Source organism: Acomys minous (assembly GCF_964271855.1).
Source record: "Acomys minous genome assembly, chromosome: 1".
In the NCBI taxonomy this organism is placed as follows: Eukaryota; Metazoa; Chordata; class Mammalia; order Rodentia; family Muridae; genus Acomys; species Acomys minous.
The window spans coordinates 108,535,137-108,555,541 of NC_140483.1; the positions used below are offsets into that span (position 1 = coordinate 108,535,137).

The 20,405-nt window shown below is 41.6% G+C and overlaps 1 protein-coding gene across 1 annotated transcript in view; it reads left to right on the forward strand.

Annotated features, from left to right (window-relative positions):
• Positions 1-19,605, forward strand: part of CPA6 (carboxypeptidase A6) — a 311,521-nt gene extending 291,916 nt beyond the window's left edge. The window contains exons 9-11 of the mRNA XM_084783077.1: positions 7,196-7,398; positions 15,025-15,109; positions 19,340-19,605. Coding sequence (XP_084639203.1) covers positions 7,196-7,398; positions 15,025-15,109; positions 19,340-19,527 — 476 coding nt within the window. The 3' untranslated portion in view covers positions 19,528-19,605. The remainder of the gene's footprint in view (positions 1-7,195; positions 7,399-15,024; positions 15,110-19,339) is intronic.
• Positions 19,606-20,405: the final 800 nt, after the last annotated feature.

Genomic DNA, 20,405 nt, shown 5'->3' on the forward strand with positions numbered 1-20,405 from the left:
CAGAAGAGAGCATCAGATCCCTTGTGGCTGGAGTTGTGAGTCCTCCTAACTAGGTGCTAGGTCCTGAACTCAGTCCCTCTGTAAGAGCAGCAAGCACTCTTAGGCACTGAGCCTTCTCGCCAGCCCCATTTTCCTGATATTTTTAAATTCATATAATTGATATATTATAGAAATAAAGCATTGCTAAGCAATTAGCATTTTTATCAGCCTAGCAAGTTACCATTATTCTTTAGACTATTCTCCCTTGATGGCTTTAACCATTTTATTCATATAATTTCATGTTCTTTCTACTAACTATTCATTTTTCTGCCTATTTATAAATGAAGTCTCTAATGGCTAGTCTTAGGGAAAGGAGTTCTTAATATTGAGACTAAAGATTGCAATACATTAAAAATTCTAGTTAGGAGATCAACAAATAATATGTTCATGTTTATATCATAATTTATGTCTTATTTCCATTTTTATAAAACACCTGGATACTGCTATAGCACTTAAGTTGGCTTTCACACATCTCACGCTCATTTTAAAAGAATGGTGCATTTTTGGCCTCTGAAGTTCTTTCCTAGCAGTCGTGAGCGCCAGGCTCCTTTGCAGGCGTGGAAGATGTTCTGTGAACCGGCCCTGATTTGCTGTGGTAGACGGCAATGCTGCCTGACTCACATTTTGTGTTGAGTGTTAGGACTGGATGCCTTTTTTTTTAACCATTGTTGATTTATTTATTTTACTACCTGAAACAATCCCCTCTACCTCTACTCTGTCCTCCTAGATTTCCTATTCCAAGAAGCAATGTCCCCTCCATGAAAGCTTTTCTGAACATTTGCAGGATAATTACTTCTCTCTACCTTCAAACCTAAGTAAGATACACTTTTAAATGTAATTTAAAGAGAATCTGGTAAAGCTATTTTCTACCGTCTGTAATTTTCTCAGAAAATTTTCCTCTACTCTTCCCAGTATTTTTTTTTCTAAACATCACCCCTTGCCATCTTAATTACACTTGCACCATATATGGCTTTTATTTCCTGAGCCATCTCACTAGACCATCCTATGTATGTTCGAAGCCACTTTCTCCCACCCCTTACTATGCACATATAATCATCAAAAACGTAGGTGCTCGAGAACACCCTCAAAACCATCTCTGTGCTCAGTAAGCTCACGCAGAAGGACAAAGGAAGGAGCCAGAAAAAGCACCCAGCTAACACTAACTGGGTCCTTACGGTTGATTGTTGCTTCGTTATCATTATTTTTTCATGCTTACATTATTAAAGTAGAAATGTTACTGTTGTTTCTTTATGCAGTGAGAATCCAACAGTGTTTGCTCTGCATAATGAGCTGGTTTTCTCAGCATCCTTTACTAGGCAACCATTCCCATAGTGATTTGTAATCCTGCTCTCTATGAGGGTACCAAATTCCTCTGTACTCTGCCCATAGTCTGCTAGTCTCTGCCTGACTAGTTTCACTTTTGTTAATATGCCTATAATGGTTGTTTTTAATGCCTGTTGAGATAAGCCTCTGTCCTCTGCTCTACAAAGCTTTTCCTGGATATTTTTGCAAAATTACTGTGTTCTTCTCGATGATACATTAATAAAATAAGCCAGATGAATAAAACAAAACACTGCATGCTATGATTCATATGTGAAACTAAAAATATTAATCTCAAAGGGAAGAATTAAGTCCTAATCACCAGAAGCTAGAAAGGGTGGGGCAGTGCAGTTGGATATTGACTACCAAAATATGTCAGAAAGAGAAAAAGTTTCACTGTTACGTAGCACAGTAGAGTGAGTAGAGTTTGTTGCAACTTCTTGTATATTTTGTAAAGAATTGTAAACTGGGAGTTTCTAGGTTCTCTCTTTCACTCCTCCCCCTACCAGGACGACATGAAGGGGGAGGTAGAAACTGAAATAACACATTGACAAACCAAGTATGGCAGGAGCCAGGAGAAGTGGAAGTGGCAAGGAAAAATGCTTTCCTCGAGTATCACGGGAGAGCGCAGCTCCTCTGATACCTTGGTTTTACACTGCTGGTCTCAAGGACTGCCACAGTATCGTTTCTATTGCTTTAAGCCAACCAACTTGTAGCCTTGCAGCCTAGGCTGCCGTTGCCAATACTTAACGTAGACACCTGCTGTTTCTATTATAACCTAATTGTTTAAACATGATGTTGCTAGGTTTTATTTTTCTATATTAAAATGTTTTTGTAATCAATGCTATCTCCTGACTTATTTCTGCTATCTTATTCCTGCCCTGTTCTCTGCTGTTTGCTTTACTCCTTTAATATTTTCTGCTAGACATTTCGCAGTGACGTCTGTTAATCGCCAACTTGTGTTGTTTTTCCTCTGTTATTCCCAAGCCCTGCACTTAGATTTTTCAACATCAATTTCTAAATTTAATCAACATCTATTCCTCCTTTAAAAAAAAAAGAAAAGACCACTCTCCTTGGGCCCATCAAGGATATGGAAGGAGAAGGCTCACCAGACCTCTTAACTGTTACAGGGCGCTGTGGTGGTTAATGGTTGGCTGGCATTGACAGTTAATGGTTGCTAAGAAGAGGAGACTCACAAAGTCATAACCATCTCCGAGGCTGATGGTCAATATAGGCAGTTAATGGTTGATGGGGGAGACAGTGGCGTTTTCTTCAGAAGTTTGTAAGTTGTCCATGCTTCTGCATGTAACTTTAATTAAACTTATTAGTTCATACACACGAAAGAAAGAAAGAAAAAAGACATAGAAAGGGAACTAAGTTGGAGTTGGGAAGACAAATGGGATCAGAGTGAGAGGGATGGAGACAAGAGAAGGCAATCAAGGGTGAGTATAATCAAAATATATTCATATATGAAAATGTCAGAATAAAATCCATTACTGTGTATAATACATGATAATAAAAAATGAAAATGATGGTACACAGGATTTCAGCATATTTTTACTCCCTCTGACTCCCCCGCTGTGTTTACTACCAGTTTGCATTTCCTAGAATGTTTTAGAAAAAAATTTTTATTTTATACTTGATTTGTTTTTAATCTTTGACTATCTATATACTATGTATATTACCTACACACATTAATGAAGAAACACTTTGGAATAATATGAAATGTTTTAGAGTTAGATAGTAATAGCTCTGCAGGTCTATAATTATCCTAAAAGGTAACTTATTGTATCACCTTGTTAAAACATTTCCTCCAGGAATTTTTCAAAGTGTCAGTGTACAGCTAGATTTTTTTATAAAAAGTCAAGATTCAAATTTCCTTAAAACAAACAAACAAACAACAAAAAAACCCTTTGAAGCCAAATGAGGTGATGCAGTCCTTACGAGGAGCCAGGATCAGGAATTTGAAAACAAGCTGAATCACATGAGAAAACCCTGTCCAAAGCCCGGGGACAGGGACATAGCTCAGGGGTGGTGTATTTACAAGGCTCTGGATTTGATGCAAACACTAAAGAAAAACAAATAGTCTTTATTGTTTACAAGAACTCTGATGCTACTGTTAAAAACCCAAATGCCAAGGCTAGAGAGATGTCTACGTGGCCCTTGATACTGCAGCAGAAGACCACGTTCAACACATACACATACACACACACACACACACAAACACAAACACATACAAACAAACAAAACACTCTTACATAGAAAAAATGAAAATAAATATTTAAAAATAAAATGCTAATTGACTCTTGTTCTTTCTAAACAGCCCATCTTTCTCTCTGCAATTACTTTCCTTCTTTAGACTTTACTATGCCCAACTGCTGATAATATCCCTCTTATGTTTTCTGTTTGGTGGATAATGTCTGTTTGATTTTCTCTCCATTGTGGAGAAATTTTAATTACCAATTATTTAAATGTTCATTCTTTCTGTCATTCTAGGTCCCCTATTAATTACATTGATATTTAGTCTACTTCTCATATTATTTTATTTCTGTCTATTTCTCTAGCCTTTTATCCCTTCTGTGAATGTTTCAAACCAACTCGCTAACAGGTTCAACTGTATTCACTCAAGGCATGAGTTAAGTGATGGAAGAGGCTGGCATTGTTTTCCAGAAGTAAAGGAATGACAATGGCCAACAGGGTTGGTGAGGATCTTTTCCCAGTCTCTAGGCTGTCATTTTGTTCTGTTGACAGAGTCCTTTGCCTTACAGAAGCTTTTCAGTCTCATGAGGTCTCATTTATTAATTGTTGATCTTAGAGCCTGAACTATTGGTGTTCTGTTCAGGAAGTTGTCTCCTGTACCAATAAGCTCAAGGCTCTTCCCCACTTTTTTTTTCCTAACAGATTTGGTATGTCTGGGATATATATATATATATCCTCCCCTACCGTCTGACCACAGCCTATCAGGTCTCATCTAGATAGCCTGCATCCCCTTCCTCTGTGTGCCCACAAGGCCACCCTGCCAAGGGGCAGGGATAGAATTGCAGGCACCACAGTTCATGTCACAGGCAGTCCCACACTCCCCCTCCACTTCTCCATGTGGAGGATGAGCTGTCCATCAGCTACATCTGAACAGAGGGTCTAGGTTCTCTGCTTGCAATGTCCTGGATTGATGCATTAGTTTGTGTAGGCCCTGATAGTCTCCCTGTAGAGCTTCTGACACCACTCACCCCCTACCCCACCACCCCACCCCTGTCCTTCCATTCCCTATCCCTTCCATACAACTCACAGCTCTCAACCAAGAGTCCAGCTTTGAGTCTCAGTATCTGTCCAGATCCCCCAGTGGATGGAGTCTCTCAGAGGACATCTATGTTGAGCTAATATCCACTTATAAGTGAGTTCATACCTGAGTTACCTCACAGGATGGTTGTCTCTAGTTTCATCCATTTGCCTATAAATTTCAAGATTTCCTTGTTTTTGATAGCTTGAATAATATTCATTGTGTAAATGTACCTCACAAAACTGAAAAGCTTCTGTAAGGCAAAGGACACTGTCAACAGAACAAAATTACAGCCTACAGACTGGGAGAAGATCTTCACCAATCCTACATCCAACAAAGGCCTAATATGAAAATATATAAAGAACTCAAAAAATTAAACACCACCAAGCCGGGTGTGGTGGCGCAGCCCTTTAATCCCAGCACTCAGGAGGCAGAGGCAAGCAGATCACTGTGAGTTCGAGGCCAGCCTGGTCTACAAAGTGAGTCTAGGACAGCCAAGACTACACAGAGAAACCATGTCTGGAAAAAAAATTAAACACCACCAAACTAAATATCCTAATTTAAAAAATGGGGTACTGAGCTAAACAGAGAATTCTCAACAGAGAATATTGAATGGCTGAGAAACACTTAAAGAAATGTTCAATGCCCTTAGTCATCAAGGAAATTCCATCTTACACATATCGGAATGGCTAGGATCAAAAACTCAAGTGATAGCACATGTGGAGATGTGGAGATACAAGAATACTCCTCCATTGCTGGTGGGAGTGCAAACCTGTACAACCATGTTGGAAATCAATCTGGCACTTTCTCAGAAAACTGGCAATAGTACTATCTGAAGACCCAATTATACCACTCCTGGTCATATACCCAAAATATGCCCCACCATACAACAGGGACACTGGCTCAACTATGTTCATAGCAGCTTTATTCATAATAGCCAGAATCTGGAAACAACCTAGCTATCTCTCAACCGAAGAATGGATAAAGAAATTATGAAGAAGTCTTTAATCTACTTGGACTTGAGTTTTGTACAGGGTCTATTTGCATTTTTATACATGTAGACGTCCAGTTAGACGAGCACCATTTGTTGAAGATGCTATCTTTTTTCCATTGTATGGTTTTGGCCTTTTTGTCAAAAATCAAGTGTCCATAGGTGTATGGATTTATTTCTGAGTCTTTGATTCAGTTCTATTAACTCTACTTGGCAGGAGATCAGGACAGGTCTTGGGACTCAAAGCTGGTCAGGAGCCCCACAGAAAGATCATCAAAGCCATCGGACCTGGACACGGGGAGGGGGGTGGGGTGCAGGGGAGCTACACAAACTGATACACCAACCAAGGACAATGCATGCAGAAAACCTAGACCCCCTGTTCAGATGTAGCCAACAGACAGCACATTCTCCATGTGTGGGGGGTGGCGGGGCGCTGCCTCTGACCCTGTGACATGCACTCTGGTGCTCACAATTTGATCACTGCCCCTTGGCAGGATGGCCCTGTGGACACACAGAGGAAGGGGATGTAGACTCTCCTGATGAGGCCTGATAGGCTGTGGCCAGAAGGTAGGGGAGGAGGACGCCTCTCCCCCATTGGAGGTCTAGGGGAGGAAAATAGGGCAGAAAGGGGAGGGGGTGGAAACGGGAAGATAAAAGCGAGGGGATAACAATTGGGAAGGAAAGTTAGAAATTAATGGCAGCCAGGGTCACATGAGACCCTGCCTCAAAAGGATAATACATAATACAGACAGACATAAATTTTAGTTCAAAATATTTTTTAGCACAAGTGGATCCTTAAGATGAGAAGTACCCAAGGCTTTTATAAATCAGTGTGGACATCTCTGACCTAAAAATAATATAGATTTTGGGTAGGCATGTGTTCTGTCCTATCCTCATGTTCTCACCCTATTGATATTTGTATATTATCAAACACTTTTTCAAATGTCTGCCACTTTCTTTTAATTTGACATTGAGTTTGTCAATAAACATTTGTGGAACACTTGTCATGCAACTGTCCCAGCTGCTAGGTAGCCAGCAAGAGGTTAAGAGTTCAACAAAGAATCCTTACAGAACGTAGGTTCTAATAGGACACGGGCATTTTTCTATGTTGTTTCCACTATATCCCAGGTTTCTGAACAGTATAAACACTGGCTGAATGTTAAGCGAGTAAATATTGAACACTAATTGCACGTGCGTTCAATGTGATGAGAAGAAAGCACAGGTGTTGTGGGGCACGTAAATGCAAAGCCTAGCCTACTGTAGGGGATTGCACAGAGTTAATTCTCCAGCAAGAGAGCTAACAGCCGAGAGAGATGTCCATTTGAAGTGTTCCTCAGAGCGTTAAAGGACCTGCACCTGCCTCCCAGTCAGGCCGCCCTACAGTGCACAGGCTTGAGTCAGATCAGAATTTTCATTACTGATTTCTGTAAATGAGATATTGGATTACTTACTCAATAATATCACAAATCTTTTACAAATAAGAAAAGGCCCAGCTTAACAACACCTGTTTGTGTATCTGGCTTCTTCCCTGCCTGAACCCACATCCCACTTTCTTTTCTGACTTGCAGATGAAGGAGCCTCTGCACACCCTTGTGACGATACATACTGTGGTCCTTTCCCAGAATCTGAGCCAGAAGTGAAGGCTGTAGCTAACTTCCTTCGAAAACACAGGAAGCGCATTAGGGCATACCTGTCCTTTCACGCCTATGCTCAGTTGTTGCTGTATCCCTATTCTTACAAATATGCAACGATCCCCAATTTTAGCTGCGTGGTAAGTATGTGGTCTTGTATGTATGTGTGCGTCAGGCCTAATGTTTTTCTTCCTAAGGCAGTGATTCTGAGCACTAGTGATAGTAGCAGACATGTTTGTTCAAGCGTTTTATATTCATTACTTCATTTAGTCTTTACGATTTTCTTGGTCCCATTTTACAGAAGAGAAAATTGAGGCTCAGGAAGATTACGCAGTGAGGCTAAGAATTCTCAGAGTCATAGCTGAGACTTGGCCCCAAATCTAGCTCTTAACTGCTGCTCGGCTTCCCAAATGCAATCCTTTCGAACCGAGTTTACATCCTTACCATGGGTTATACAGAAAAGGATTTGATTACAATTACAGCTTTGGTCACATATGCAGGACTGTAATTAACTTTATTGAGTCAATAATCATGCATAAATTATAGCCTGACTCATTAATTAAAAGCAAGTTTTAATTTATAAGTGCTGTTTGCTTATGGCCACTCTTGGCGCATAGCTGACACATTAGTGCTAAGGACAAATGGATTTGGGGGCTAGATTGCATAAAGGTGAAAAGACAAGATTCTTTCTCCTTATCTCACAAACACAAGGAGCTGTTCCCTACAGGGCATAATTCACCGATAAGGGAGCCACTTCAGAGCCTATAGCATCAGAAGGCCCATAAAGTTCAAAATGAAGGAAAACTAGTAAATAGTATTACAAGTCAAAGTAGCAATTACCTTTGGGGAAAGGCATGGGGTGGCCAGGGACAAGCACAGGGAGCTTGTTGCTTGACCTGAAATGTCGCAGGCCTGTGTTCAATTTGTGAACATTCACTGAACTATAGGCATTCGTGGTGGTCTTTTCTTCTTCAACTCATGACTCTAAGTGTGTCACCAGCCAAGTGGCCCATCCAGTTAAGCTCTGACACTAACAGCCCAGAGTAACCATGAGACAAGTTACAAATGCAGTCCCATGAGATGGCATCCACTCCAGATATCAACTTCAAGCAGGGGTTTGCCACACTCTTGTTAAAGAGTCCAAGGTTCCCATTACTTTCCCCCCACAACCAGTTTCCATAATTGACCGGAACAACCCACAGATCTCAGAGAAATGCTTTACCTACTGCTACCAACATATAAAACATACAACCTGGGACTAGCCAAAGGGAAAGGCACAATGCAGGGCTCAGCAGACACAGGAGGCCAATGGCGCTCCCATGCCTCCTCCCTGGAGCACCACCATGTGCTCACCAAACCAGACTCTCAGATCCTATTATCTACAGATACTTATTATAGGTTTCCCTTAACATGGAACAGTCAGCCAGATCATTGCCCATTCATAATCCAACTCCCTTTCTTAGACTGCTACAATAGGGATAAGGGATGCAATTGGCATCTATGGAGGAGAGACCAAGGATGCTATTAAACATGCTGAAATGCACAGAGCTGCACCCTACCCTCACCCACAACAATTCATTCAAATCACAAGTCAAGGGTGACATTGTCTTGAAATCTGGTGTGGAGACTGTAGAGATGATGGCTTAGAGGCTAAGGGTGCTTATTGTACAAATATGAGGACCTGAGTTCAGACCCCCATACACATATAACAAGCCAGGTGTAGTCTTATAACCCCAGTACTTTGGGGGACAGAAATAAGAGAATTAATTGCTGGCCATGCTGGTCACCATCCTATGCAAAGAACAACTGAGTCCCCCACCTCAGGGAGAGACCCTGCACCAAAGAAATGTAACAGAGTAGTAAAAAGTGACTCCAACACCTACTCTGCTTCACACACACGCGCGCGCACACACACACACATACACACACACAGAGTCACGTGCACTAACACATTCTTTACACATAATATAAAAATATGTGGAGCAGAGGAGGGCAAGAGAAATCTGGAATGGGTTAAACATAAACTAAATTACTAAAACTAAAATGAAAATATTTCAGAAACCAAGCAATCCCTGGATATTAATCATAAATCATCCCATCCTTTTAAAATATTCCACCAATATGTAAAGTTTTCTGATAACTTTTTAAAGCCATGCATTAAACTACTTTAAATATGGAACTATTTCGATAAAAAGGTGTTTCTTGCCAAATGTCCTTCTGGACAACTGAAAAGAGGACGTGGTTGGGAAATAGAGTGACCCCTTATGTCTTAATTGTGCCACCCTGAAAACAATTCTTAGGGAAAAAAGATGAAATGTCCACTCATTGTGGATAGAACATATCTAATCCACTTATCAGCATAATATGTGCACAAAAACCCCCAGAAAAATGATGAATTCAAAGAGGTTAGAGCTAGATTTCCAGGTAAAATGGCAGGTCAGAAGCTGCCTCCATTTGTCCCAGTCAAAGACAAGAGTCACCAGGCAGGCATGGTGATGCACGCCTGTTAATTCCAGCACTAAGGGGGGCAGAGCCAGGGGGATCACTATGAATCCAAGCCAGCCCTGATGCCAGGACAGCCAAGGTTACACAGAGAAACCCTGTCTCAACAAAACAAAACAAAAGACAAAAGTCAAAATAAGAAAAGGAGACTCCATTCTAAAGAGAGGAAGAGCTTTAAATTTCTCACAAGTTATGACAATAACATGTGTAAGTGCAGAGAGAAGGATAGTAACACAATAAAAACTAAGACACTAAGATAAATGTAGTTTCAGTGGGGGTGGGGGATACAATGGAGGGTGGTAGAGAAGTCCCATTCAAAAGGACAGCCAGGAAGCCCACGTGAAGGGACTGGGGGTTCTACCAGACAAAGCCCACAGCGCCCAAAAGCCTCAAATCCAGTTGTTGGTTTTGATGATACAGTGATGCCTCAGTGGAAAAGTGCACAACAGAGGGGACTTGCATTTGTGACTCCATATGACTCAGCAGACAGTGACTGGGCATCATCCTAAGACTGAGCTACCCTGCGGAGGGTCTGAGAACAGGCCAGGGGGTGAGAGACAACCCTGGGAGGCAGCTGTAGAGCAGACACTCAGACAACGGGAAAAATAAAGTGCAGGTTGCAAGAGTTTCTTTTGAGGCAGGGAACAGGCAAAGACAGCCCCACCCTCAGTGGACAGGAGCAAATCACATCCACTAAGAATAATCCGGGTCAGCCTTCCCTGTTTACCGCTCGCTGCTAGAGTCCCACATGCTGAAGTTTCAGGAGTATGCCTTGATACTGACAGCTCTACCCCTTCACCCACACAGCTGATACTTAGGAGAGCTTGAAACTCTAAAGACAGACTCCCCTACTTTACCCTGGCTCCCCCACATACCTCATTGCTGTGGTTACTTCCTCTACCTTGTCCTTCTGATGCGCTTGAGAGATACTCTGCAAGCAAGAACATTAAGCACCCCAGTGGGTAACATGGTGAGGGGATCTCAGAAGGGAGAGAAAATCGGCCCAGCACACAGCATACAAACATAAGTGCACACAGCTCTGGAGGACATCAGACGCTGGTCCACTACACACCCAACACTAACATGAATGCTCAAAAAGATAAAAATAGATAAGGTTCTCTGGCCCACAGTAAGTATAACTGGTAGTCTTCACATTTATCCCACCTTTTGCCTCTTTTTTTAAACATATGCTTTTAGGATTTCTTTTCCTTTGTCATGTTTAATTTTTTCTTTTTATGTTTTATTTCCCCTCATACAAGCACCTAATCTCACTATATTTTTTTCATTATAGGGTAATCATTTCATGCTGTTCTCTTCTCTTTCCTGTGTCCTGCCCTCCCCCTTTCTTCTTTTTAACTATACCTTTAAGCAATGTTTTTACTTTATCACGCTCACTTTTATTTTAAAATAAAAGCTTTCCCCTTTTAACCCCTCCCCCTTCGTAGATGGATCCATTTGCAGATTTGAACTTCTTCTTCCTTGAAAAGCCTTTTGTTGGTTTTTTAAAACTTCTTGTTCTTTTCTCTCCACAACAATATTCTCTTCATTTCCCCTTTATTTAACCTTGCTTCTTCTGTATTTAAGAAGACACACGGAGATGGAATACTTCTCATGCTCACTGGGGGATAGAATTAAAGTTATGAAAGTGCCTGCATTAGCAAAAGCAATCTATGGAGTTAGTGCAATCCTAATCAAAATTCCAGTAACATGGGGCTGGAGAGGTGGCTCAGCGGTTAAGAGCACCGACTGCTCTTCCAGAGAGCCTGGGTTCAGTTCCTATCACCCGTAGGATAGCTCACAACAATCTACAACTCCAGTTCTAGGAGGATCTGGTACCGGATTCTGACTTCCACAGGCATCAGGCATGCATGTGATACATAGACACACAGACAGAAATACTTATACGCATGAAGCAAGAAATAAATGTTTTTAAAAGTCCGATGACAGCATTCACAGAAGTGGAAAGGGCAACCCTAAAATTCATATCTAAGGACAAAAACCCCAAAATATCAAAAGCAGAAAAAGGAATTCCAGGGGCACCACTAACACCTCATCTCAAGTTATATTTCAGAGCCATGTAGCAAAAAATACCATGGTACTAGCATAAAAAATAGACATGTAGACCAATAGAGTAAAGTAGAGGGCACACCAAAAAAAAAAATTAAAATCCACATATGGTGATTTGTATGAAAATGGCTCCCATAGGCCTATGGAAAGTGGCGCTACTGGAAGGTGTGGTAGTGTTGGAGTCGTTGTGGTGGTGGTGGAGTAGGTGTGGTCTTGTTGGAAGAAATGTGTCTGGCAGAGAAGGGGTGGCTTTGAGGCTTCAGAAGCTCAGGCCAGGCCCAGTGGCTCCCTCTCTCTTCCTATTACCTGTGGATCAGGATGTAGAGCTGTCTGTTCGTAGCTTCTCCAGTACCATGTCTGCCTGCATGCTGCCATGTTTCCTGCCATGACCATAATGGATAAACCTCTGAATCTGTAAGCCAGCTCCAATTAATATCTTTCTTTATAAGAGTCGCGGTGGTCATGGTGTCTGTTCACAGCAATAGAAACCCTAACAAAGCCACCATATAAATGACATAGTTGAATTTTAAAGGTTACGAAAAACATTCACTGGCCTGAACACAGCCTCCTCAGAAAACTGTGCAAGGAGATTGGAATAACCATGTGTACAAGAATGAAATTACTAAACCTAAATCTTTCGCCCTGCTCATAAATAAAAGTGCATCAGAGGCTGAAATGTAAACTACTAGAGGAAAACATAGGCATAACACTTCAAGATGCAGACAAGGATTATCTGAAAAGAACTCCAATAGCATAAAAAGTAATCCCCCAAACTGGTAGAAACTTTCAGCAGTGACGGAGCCTAAAAGATGAGGGAAAGTCTTTGCCAATTTTGTATCAGTTTGAAACTAATGACTAGGGTACTACTCAAAGACCTACAAAACCCAAACACTTTTAAAGCAAACATCCCCATAAATAGGTGGGCTAAAAAGAAAAAAAAATACTAGTGGCCAATAAATATATGGAAAAAAAAAACATCAGGAAAATGCAAATTAAAATTGCCTGGAGAGCCCATCTCACTCCAGTCAGGATAGCTATCATCAAGAAAACCAACAATAAATGCTGGCAATGATATGGCTAGGATGAACCCTTGTGCTCTGTTGGCGGAGCCATGAGCTGGCAGAAGCTACTGTGGAAGCCAATGTGGAGGTTCCCTCCAAACTAAAAATAGAACGACCGTAATAGCCAGGCACACCACTCTTGGCCACCTACCCAAAAGACTAAGTCAACATGCATGTTTATTGCTGCTCTGTTCACAATAGCCAGAAAATGAAACCAACCTAGATGCCCACCAACAGATGAATGAAGAAAATGTGATCCATATACATAATGGAAATTTACTTAGCTACAAAAAAAATAAAATGACATTTGTATGAAAAATAGACAAAGCTAAAAACCATTAAGGTACAAAATAAGCCAACTGGGAAAGACAAATACCTTCTGTTTTCTCTTATATGAAGAACTTTGATCAGGGGGATGTGGGGTAAGGGTGTGTATACTTCTGAAACTTGAAGAGGACCATGCAAAGGAAGGAAAGAGGGCATAAGAAAGGGGTGAAGGGGAAGAGAGGGTAGTGCAATACACATGGCACGAAAATAGAAAAGAGCTCTATAGGGAGGAAGGAGACAGGGAAGGCCAGGGGACAGGATGAATTATAACAAAGTATCATGACACGTGTTTGGAAAATCCACAATGGATTCCACTAGTTTGTATGCTAACTTAATTTAAGACCAGTTAAAACTGTGTGCATACCTTGCCCAAATTAGCTAAGTGGTGCTTTGTTTCTTAATACATTTTCATAGTCATCAAAAATAATGAAAACACAAGCCTCCTAACCAGCAAAATGCAGTAATCTTCTAAATGCAGAAACATCTGCGCTTGTCACAGAACTTGCACTGCGCTTGCAAAGACTATTGGCATCAATATTGAAATTTTTCCATAGACTCCTCATGACAATTTCTTTTTCCTGTTGGCTCCTGTAAGAGCCTCACGATCAATGAGATCAGTATGAAATGGTCTGCCAGTGCCTGGAGCCCTGCCCTGGAGTAGCCACAAAGGATGGCACTTGCCACAAACAATGCCATATGCATTCATGAGCTCAACAAGGACAGCAAAGCAAGGCTCAGTCCTCCACACCCCAGCATGCTTCAAATGGAGTCTTAAATTATTCACGGGCAAATTGAAACGGGAGAGTTGTGTGCTGGTTTCAGCATACTTCTTTTCCTCTCATTTGTCATCCAATACCTGTCAGCCCTTGCTAAAACTGGTCCTTTGATACCATCTGGGAAGGTTTTAAAGAACAGTATTATTCTGTTAGAATATCCACGGTTTAGGATTTTGACCATGTTGAGGGGTGTGGTGGCATTGGTGGTGTTTGTTGCCTCTCCATGACTTTTCGCATCGACAGAAAGAATTCCATCTTGGACTTTCTGCATCTCAGCAGCAGCTTGACTTAGCTTTGTGAGAGGCTCTGTGACCTCAGAAATCAGGACGCATCATTAAATTGACGTTCTTGTTCCCAGTAGGACTAAACACATAGCATAAAGGGAGTCAGTCTTCTTTGGTGGTTTCTTAATTGATCCATATGCACTTGAAATATCTGTATATACCTACTGAGAGATATACTTGTGGATCAATATGTTTGTCTGAATACTCTTACAGACTTATGCTTCTTCAACATGCCTGTGAGAAATATTTTGATTATATACAAAGACATATTGCTAAGGATAGGATATATATAAGTTAGAGATAAGATCGTCATTGTCACAGCCCTATCAACAATTTTATAATGTACAGAAACAAGTGCTCCTGCACTAAAGGGAAGAGTTCAGAACACATAAGCAACTTCAGGAAATAAGAGTATTTGTCCTAGCTTACCCATTATTTGCTATGTAACCCTCTTTAACCTCATTGAACTTTCCTTTTCTTATCATTGGTTTGTGTGAGGATCAACCAGATTGGGGAAAAAAATCTGTTTTATAATGTGCTTTGATCCTCAGCACTGTTAAAAAAAAAAGTGTGTCATAAAATGTGCTATGTAATACCATGAATTATTATTATTAAATATAGCTGCCAACTAATAAACCGTCTCTGCTCTCCCTGTTCACCACCAGTAAGGCTCAGGGAATTATGCCGTGTCTCTACAAGTTCCAATGCAGCAATATAAGTGACACAATTGATCCATTTTGCCCTCCCAGGAATTTGCAGCTTACAAAGCTGTGAAGGCGCTCCGGTCCGTACATGGGATACGGTACAGACACGGCCCTGCCTCCCAGACATTGTGTAAGTTTTCTGTGCATGTCGTATTAGAATCATCTCTCTTGAGCCAGTATCCTGGGCCACGACTTCCCTTTAAGAAGGAAAGTGTGTTCTCCCTAAAGCAGAATTTATGACTATCAGATTAGCCAAAGCAGACGGAGAGTTGGTAGCGGATTAGTTTCCACAGCTTGACGGAAATCGCTGTGCCGATTTAAGCCAATTCTGAGCAGAGACCATGCTAAGCGTGCTGCATTGACTGCGAGTGGAACTGAGATCCCGTGGCAGTGGAAAGTACCGAAATGGGCTCCTTAAGCAATTTGTAAGTGCTGTAAGTGTGGAAATGGCCTCAGGGAGATAATGAAGTAAATGTTTCAGCTCCCCAACGGCTTCCCTTTTGTCCCTTTCCCTCCACCATTCCTGTTACGAAATGCCATTTCGTATATAGCATCTCCATCCTGAAGTTCTCTTGAAGACTGATTTCAAAGTATTCCTTTTATATGAAATAAAAAGGAGCCAGTATATGGCAAGAACTTGGATGCTGTAAAGCATGGGTTCTATTTCTCGGCTGCCAGATGTGTTATCCTGGCCAGGGTAGTGATTAATTCTGGGTTTTAGTTTCCTCAAAGGCAACGTGAGTAATGAGATTACATCATTTCTCATGACCTCCCAGATTCTACAGTTTATCACTACTGGGAAAATCCAGTGGACAGCCATGCATATGTGAATGTCTGTATGTACACGTGAGCACACACTGTATAGTATATATCCTGGCATCAGACTATGTTCCTCCATTAGGTCAGATTTCTCTGTGGTTTCTTTACATAATCTCACTATCTTGCCCCTCATTTTACTCAACAAAAGTGAATTGTTCATTAACATTACAAGGCAAAGCTGGACACAGTGGCACACACCTGTTGTAATCCCAGTACTCAGGAGGCAAAAGCAGGTGGATCTCTATGAGTTCAAGGCCAGCCTGGTCTACAAAGTGAGTTCAGGACAGCCAAGGCTACACAGAGAAACCCTGTCTCAGAAAAACAAAACAAAACAATTACAAGTCAAATATGCTGAAAGTGAGAGGGGCACACGTGTCAATAGGCTTATTCCATAGTTCATGGTTCATTGCTCCGTGCTGCCCTTTTAAAATCTCCTCCTTCCCCTGTCTCCTGCCTATCTCCCCTTTTTCTCCATCCCTCTACCCCCCCCCCACTTTTCTCTCTGATTCGCCCTTCCTTTGTCCCTCCTCCTCCCCCTCCTGTCCTTTCTGCTATAGTTTTGACATATAGCCAAAATTTACCTTAAATTTCCCATCCTCCTGCCCCCAGCCACAGATATATTGCCTGGCTTTAGAACCACTTTTTAATAGTTACCTTGAAAGGAAAAGTAGTATTTACAAGAACTAACATCCCAACTGATACCAACGCAATACCTAGACTGACAATTTTAAGCCATTTTCTAAGTCTTACCATCCTTTTCATCTTGGTACAGAGACATAGCCACACTATTATATTTACAGAGAACAATCTGTTACCATAGAAATGAGCCTGTCAGATCACCATGATGTAATACTTGGCACAAGCTATCTCTGACTTTGGCTTGTATTTGTACTCTATCCAGAGAGACACTGAAGCCATAGCACACTTTCTGTCCCTGGCCAAAGCCAAAGGAATCCGAGAGGTACCAGTGTTGCTTCATTGTCCTGTTCGTATAATGAGCACACCCAACCTTATCCTAGGAAATTGTATTAAAAGGTATATTGTTACCAGGCATGATGGTACACACTTGTAATCCTACCACTTCTGGAGGTAGAGGAATGAGGATTGATGAATCTATCTTGGTCTTTATAGTGAGTTCTGGGCCATTCTAGTCTATATAGCAAGTTTCAGGCCAGGTTAGGGCTACATAGTGAGTGTGTGTGTGTGTGTGTGTGTGTGTTGAAAAAAAAAGTCCTGGTGGTGGTGGCATACACTTTTAGCCTCAGCACTTGGGACATAGATGCAGGCTAATCTCTGAGTTCAAAGTCAGCCTGTTCTACAGAGCAAGTTCCAGGATGGCCTGGACCACACATAGAAACCCTCAAAAATCAAATCTCAAAAAACAAAATGGCAGAGGTGGGGGGGCAGCGCTCAGTGCTCAGGGGATAAAGTATTTTCTATACCAAGCACGAGGGCCAGAGTTTAAACCCCAGGACTCACATTAAAAGCAGACTCAGCAGTATGCATCTGCAATGCCAATGTGTCTGCTACAGGGTTGGAGATGGAGACAGGAGAACCCCCAGAAGTCCATGGACCAGCTAGCCTGGCATAGGCAGCAATGGACAACTATAAACCCTGCCTCAAATGAGGTGAAACACTCTGGTCTCCACATGTATGCTGTGGTACACACATGCACATAGGTACATGCAAACATGTGACCTATCATACACATGCATTTTAAATGCACTTGAGTAAATAAACATGTTCTGGAAATTTAATAACAGTGGTAGTAGTATATGTATGACAAACTGGTTCATACAAATTTCAGAGAAGAAAGCACATCAAGATTTTTCTGTGAAGTATTACTTCACTTAATAAGTTATCCCCCTTTGGAGCTTTTTATTCTAAATTGAATATCCTAGGCACTTTGGGGTGCAAATGAGTAAAATAATAATAGCTAACACATCCTAAGTGCTTTCAAGTGATTTATTATTTCATTTCATTTTCACAGCAACCCTATGCAGCAGGTGGAGCTGGATGCCTGGCACACAGGCAGGGGGCCTTTGGTCAGTGCCCTGCTTTCAGTTCTTGCCTGAAAAGCTGCAGCCTGTGAGGCCACAGGAGCCAGAAGAGAGCATAGCCAGAACGGACTGTTAGCGATGTAAAGTGCTCTGGAGAAGCTAAAAGCAGTATCCGAGGGGAGGGGAAAAAAATAAAGAGAAAAGGAAATTAGATACGTTGTTACTGGTGACCTTCAAGAACAAAGTTTACCACACAGGTGGCCAGGACAAGAAGCAGACTAAAAGTGTGAGAGGGCGACGCTCTCTCTCAATTCCCTTGACTTCTCAAACAAAATAGGGAGGGTAACAAGGGGTGTGCGGCGATATTATGAAGAAGAGGGATCCTTGAACAATTTAGCCAATGCTAAAGTAAGGAGTGAAAATCCATGAGTGACACTAGGGCCTGGAAGAGATCCACAATACAGAGAAGGCAGTGGTATCAAGACATGACACATGAAAAAGGAAGAGAGAAAGAGAAAGGAGAGAGAGAGAGAGAGAGAGAGAGAGAGAGAGCAACTAAAAAGGGAAACTTGGGGTTCTGGTGTCAGCAGAGGAGGTGGTGCATAACCATTTTGGAGACAGAGATCAAATAAGGGGTGGGATAAGCTGAGAATGAGAAAGCTCAGCAAATGTCAGGCTGTGACACGGCATCAAGCATCGCCATGATTAGACAACGCATGCACACAGGCCACTCCTCTGCAAAGAGGAGTGAGAGAACAAAGGAAGTGGAGGAGGAGATAAGGGGCCCTCAAGAGACAGATTTCCAGTTTTACAGACCTTGAAAGGGAAGAACTGAGCTATAAGATCAACAGAGGGTTCTCGGTGTAGATTGCTCATTGGTGAATGAAGAAAACAAAGCAAGGGTGAAGATGGATGTTATGGGAACTGAGTTGAGACACTTTGAGGTCGTCACACCAGCACAGCATTAATGCTTAGACCAGGTCCTCGAAGATGATAGCAACTATGATTTGTAAGACTTAGGAGCCAGATGCCAAAGAACTACTGTTAATGTATTCTTTTAATTTTTTAAAAAGATTTTTTACCTATTTTATGTATTCAAGTGTTCTATCTGCATGTACACCTGCATGCCAGAGGAGGGCATCAGATCCCAGTATAGATGCTTGTGAGCCACCATGTGGTTGATGGGAATTGAACTCAGGACCTCAGGAAGAGCAGCCAGTGCTCTTAACCACTGAGCCATATCTCCAGCACCTAATTTTTGTTTATTATTACTGTATACAACAGCATGCATGTGGAGGTCAGAGGAAAACTATATGGAGTCAGTTCTCTCCTTCCGTCTTTACATGGGTTCTACCCAAGTCCTTCACCAAAAGCTTACCTGCCTATCCATCTATCTTAAATCATTCTTATTAAAGTGCTATTTTATTGGAAGAATTAGTGAACATGCATTTTATATACCTGTGTGTATGTGTGTGTGTGTGTGTGTGAAAACTAATGCAGACTATTTAGTGAAGTGAATCTTTTCTTCTTTTAACTTTTAGACTTAAGCTCTGGTAACTCAATGGATTGGGCTTATAAAAATGGAATACCCTACGCATTTGCTTTTGAACTTCGAGACACTGGGCATTTTGGATTTTTACTGCCAGAAATGCTCATTAAACCCACCTGCACGGAGACCATGCTGGCGGTGAAGAATATCACAATGCACCTGCTGAAGAAGTGTCCTTGACAGAAACATGGGTCTGGTCTACCAGCCCAGAGAAGGCAGATTCTGACCAAAAGGCTGCTTAGCAAAAGTAACTGTTTAGACTGGAAGCGTCCATGGACATTAAAGGATCTTTTCATGCAATTAGACACTTTGTAACAATAGAAAATTAGGGCACAGCCTACTTTGGTATGAGAAGAAAATCCACATTATATCCCTTTAGAGGCTTATCACTTTGTAATTATAGCAGGGGAGGCAGGAAGGGGGTGTTTTCAAATTCCTTTGTCTCAAGAAGTATACAAATTAATTGAGGATTTCCCTTCAATCAACCTCAACATCCTCGATTAAGATCTAGGCCACCAATGTCATTTAATTGCTTGCTTCTTATTTGAAACAGAAACACCTGTGTTTCTTAATAAATATATAATTTTTCAAAGACTAACATTATTCACACACTCAACTCAGTTTAGCGCACTGTATACACCTACAAAAAGTCAGGCAAATGCTTCAGTCGAGTCATGGACCCATAGCAGCTGTGATTCCCTGCACATGATGGATCCTGATGACACTGAGTCACAGACAGAAGAACATATTGGCACTTACTGGCACATAAAGACTACTAGGAGATAGGGAGTCATTTTCCTTTCTGTGTGTAGCCACTGGCAAGTATCTTTGATCTAGTAAATAAACCCACACTCATGTGGATACATGCAAACGACTCTAATTAAACTCTAGGTTATTTAAAAAAGACTGAGAGCTCTGCCTGCCAACTTGCCTGAAAGCACCTCTGATAGTGGTAAATTGTACCCTGTGCCCTATCTCCAACCCCGCAACTTTGCCTGCTGTCTGAGAGGACTTCCAGACCCCTGTACTCTAGGGAAGCCCCTCTCATGCAAGGCCCT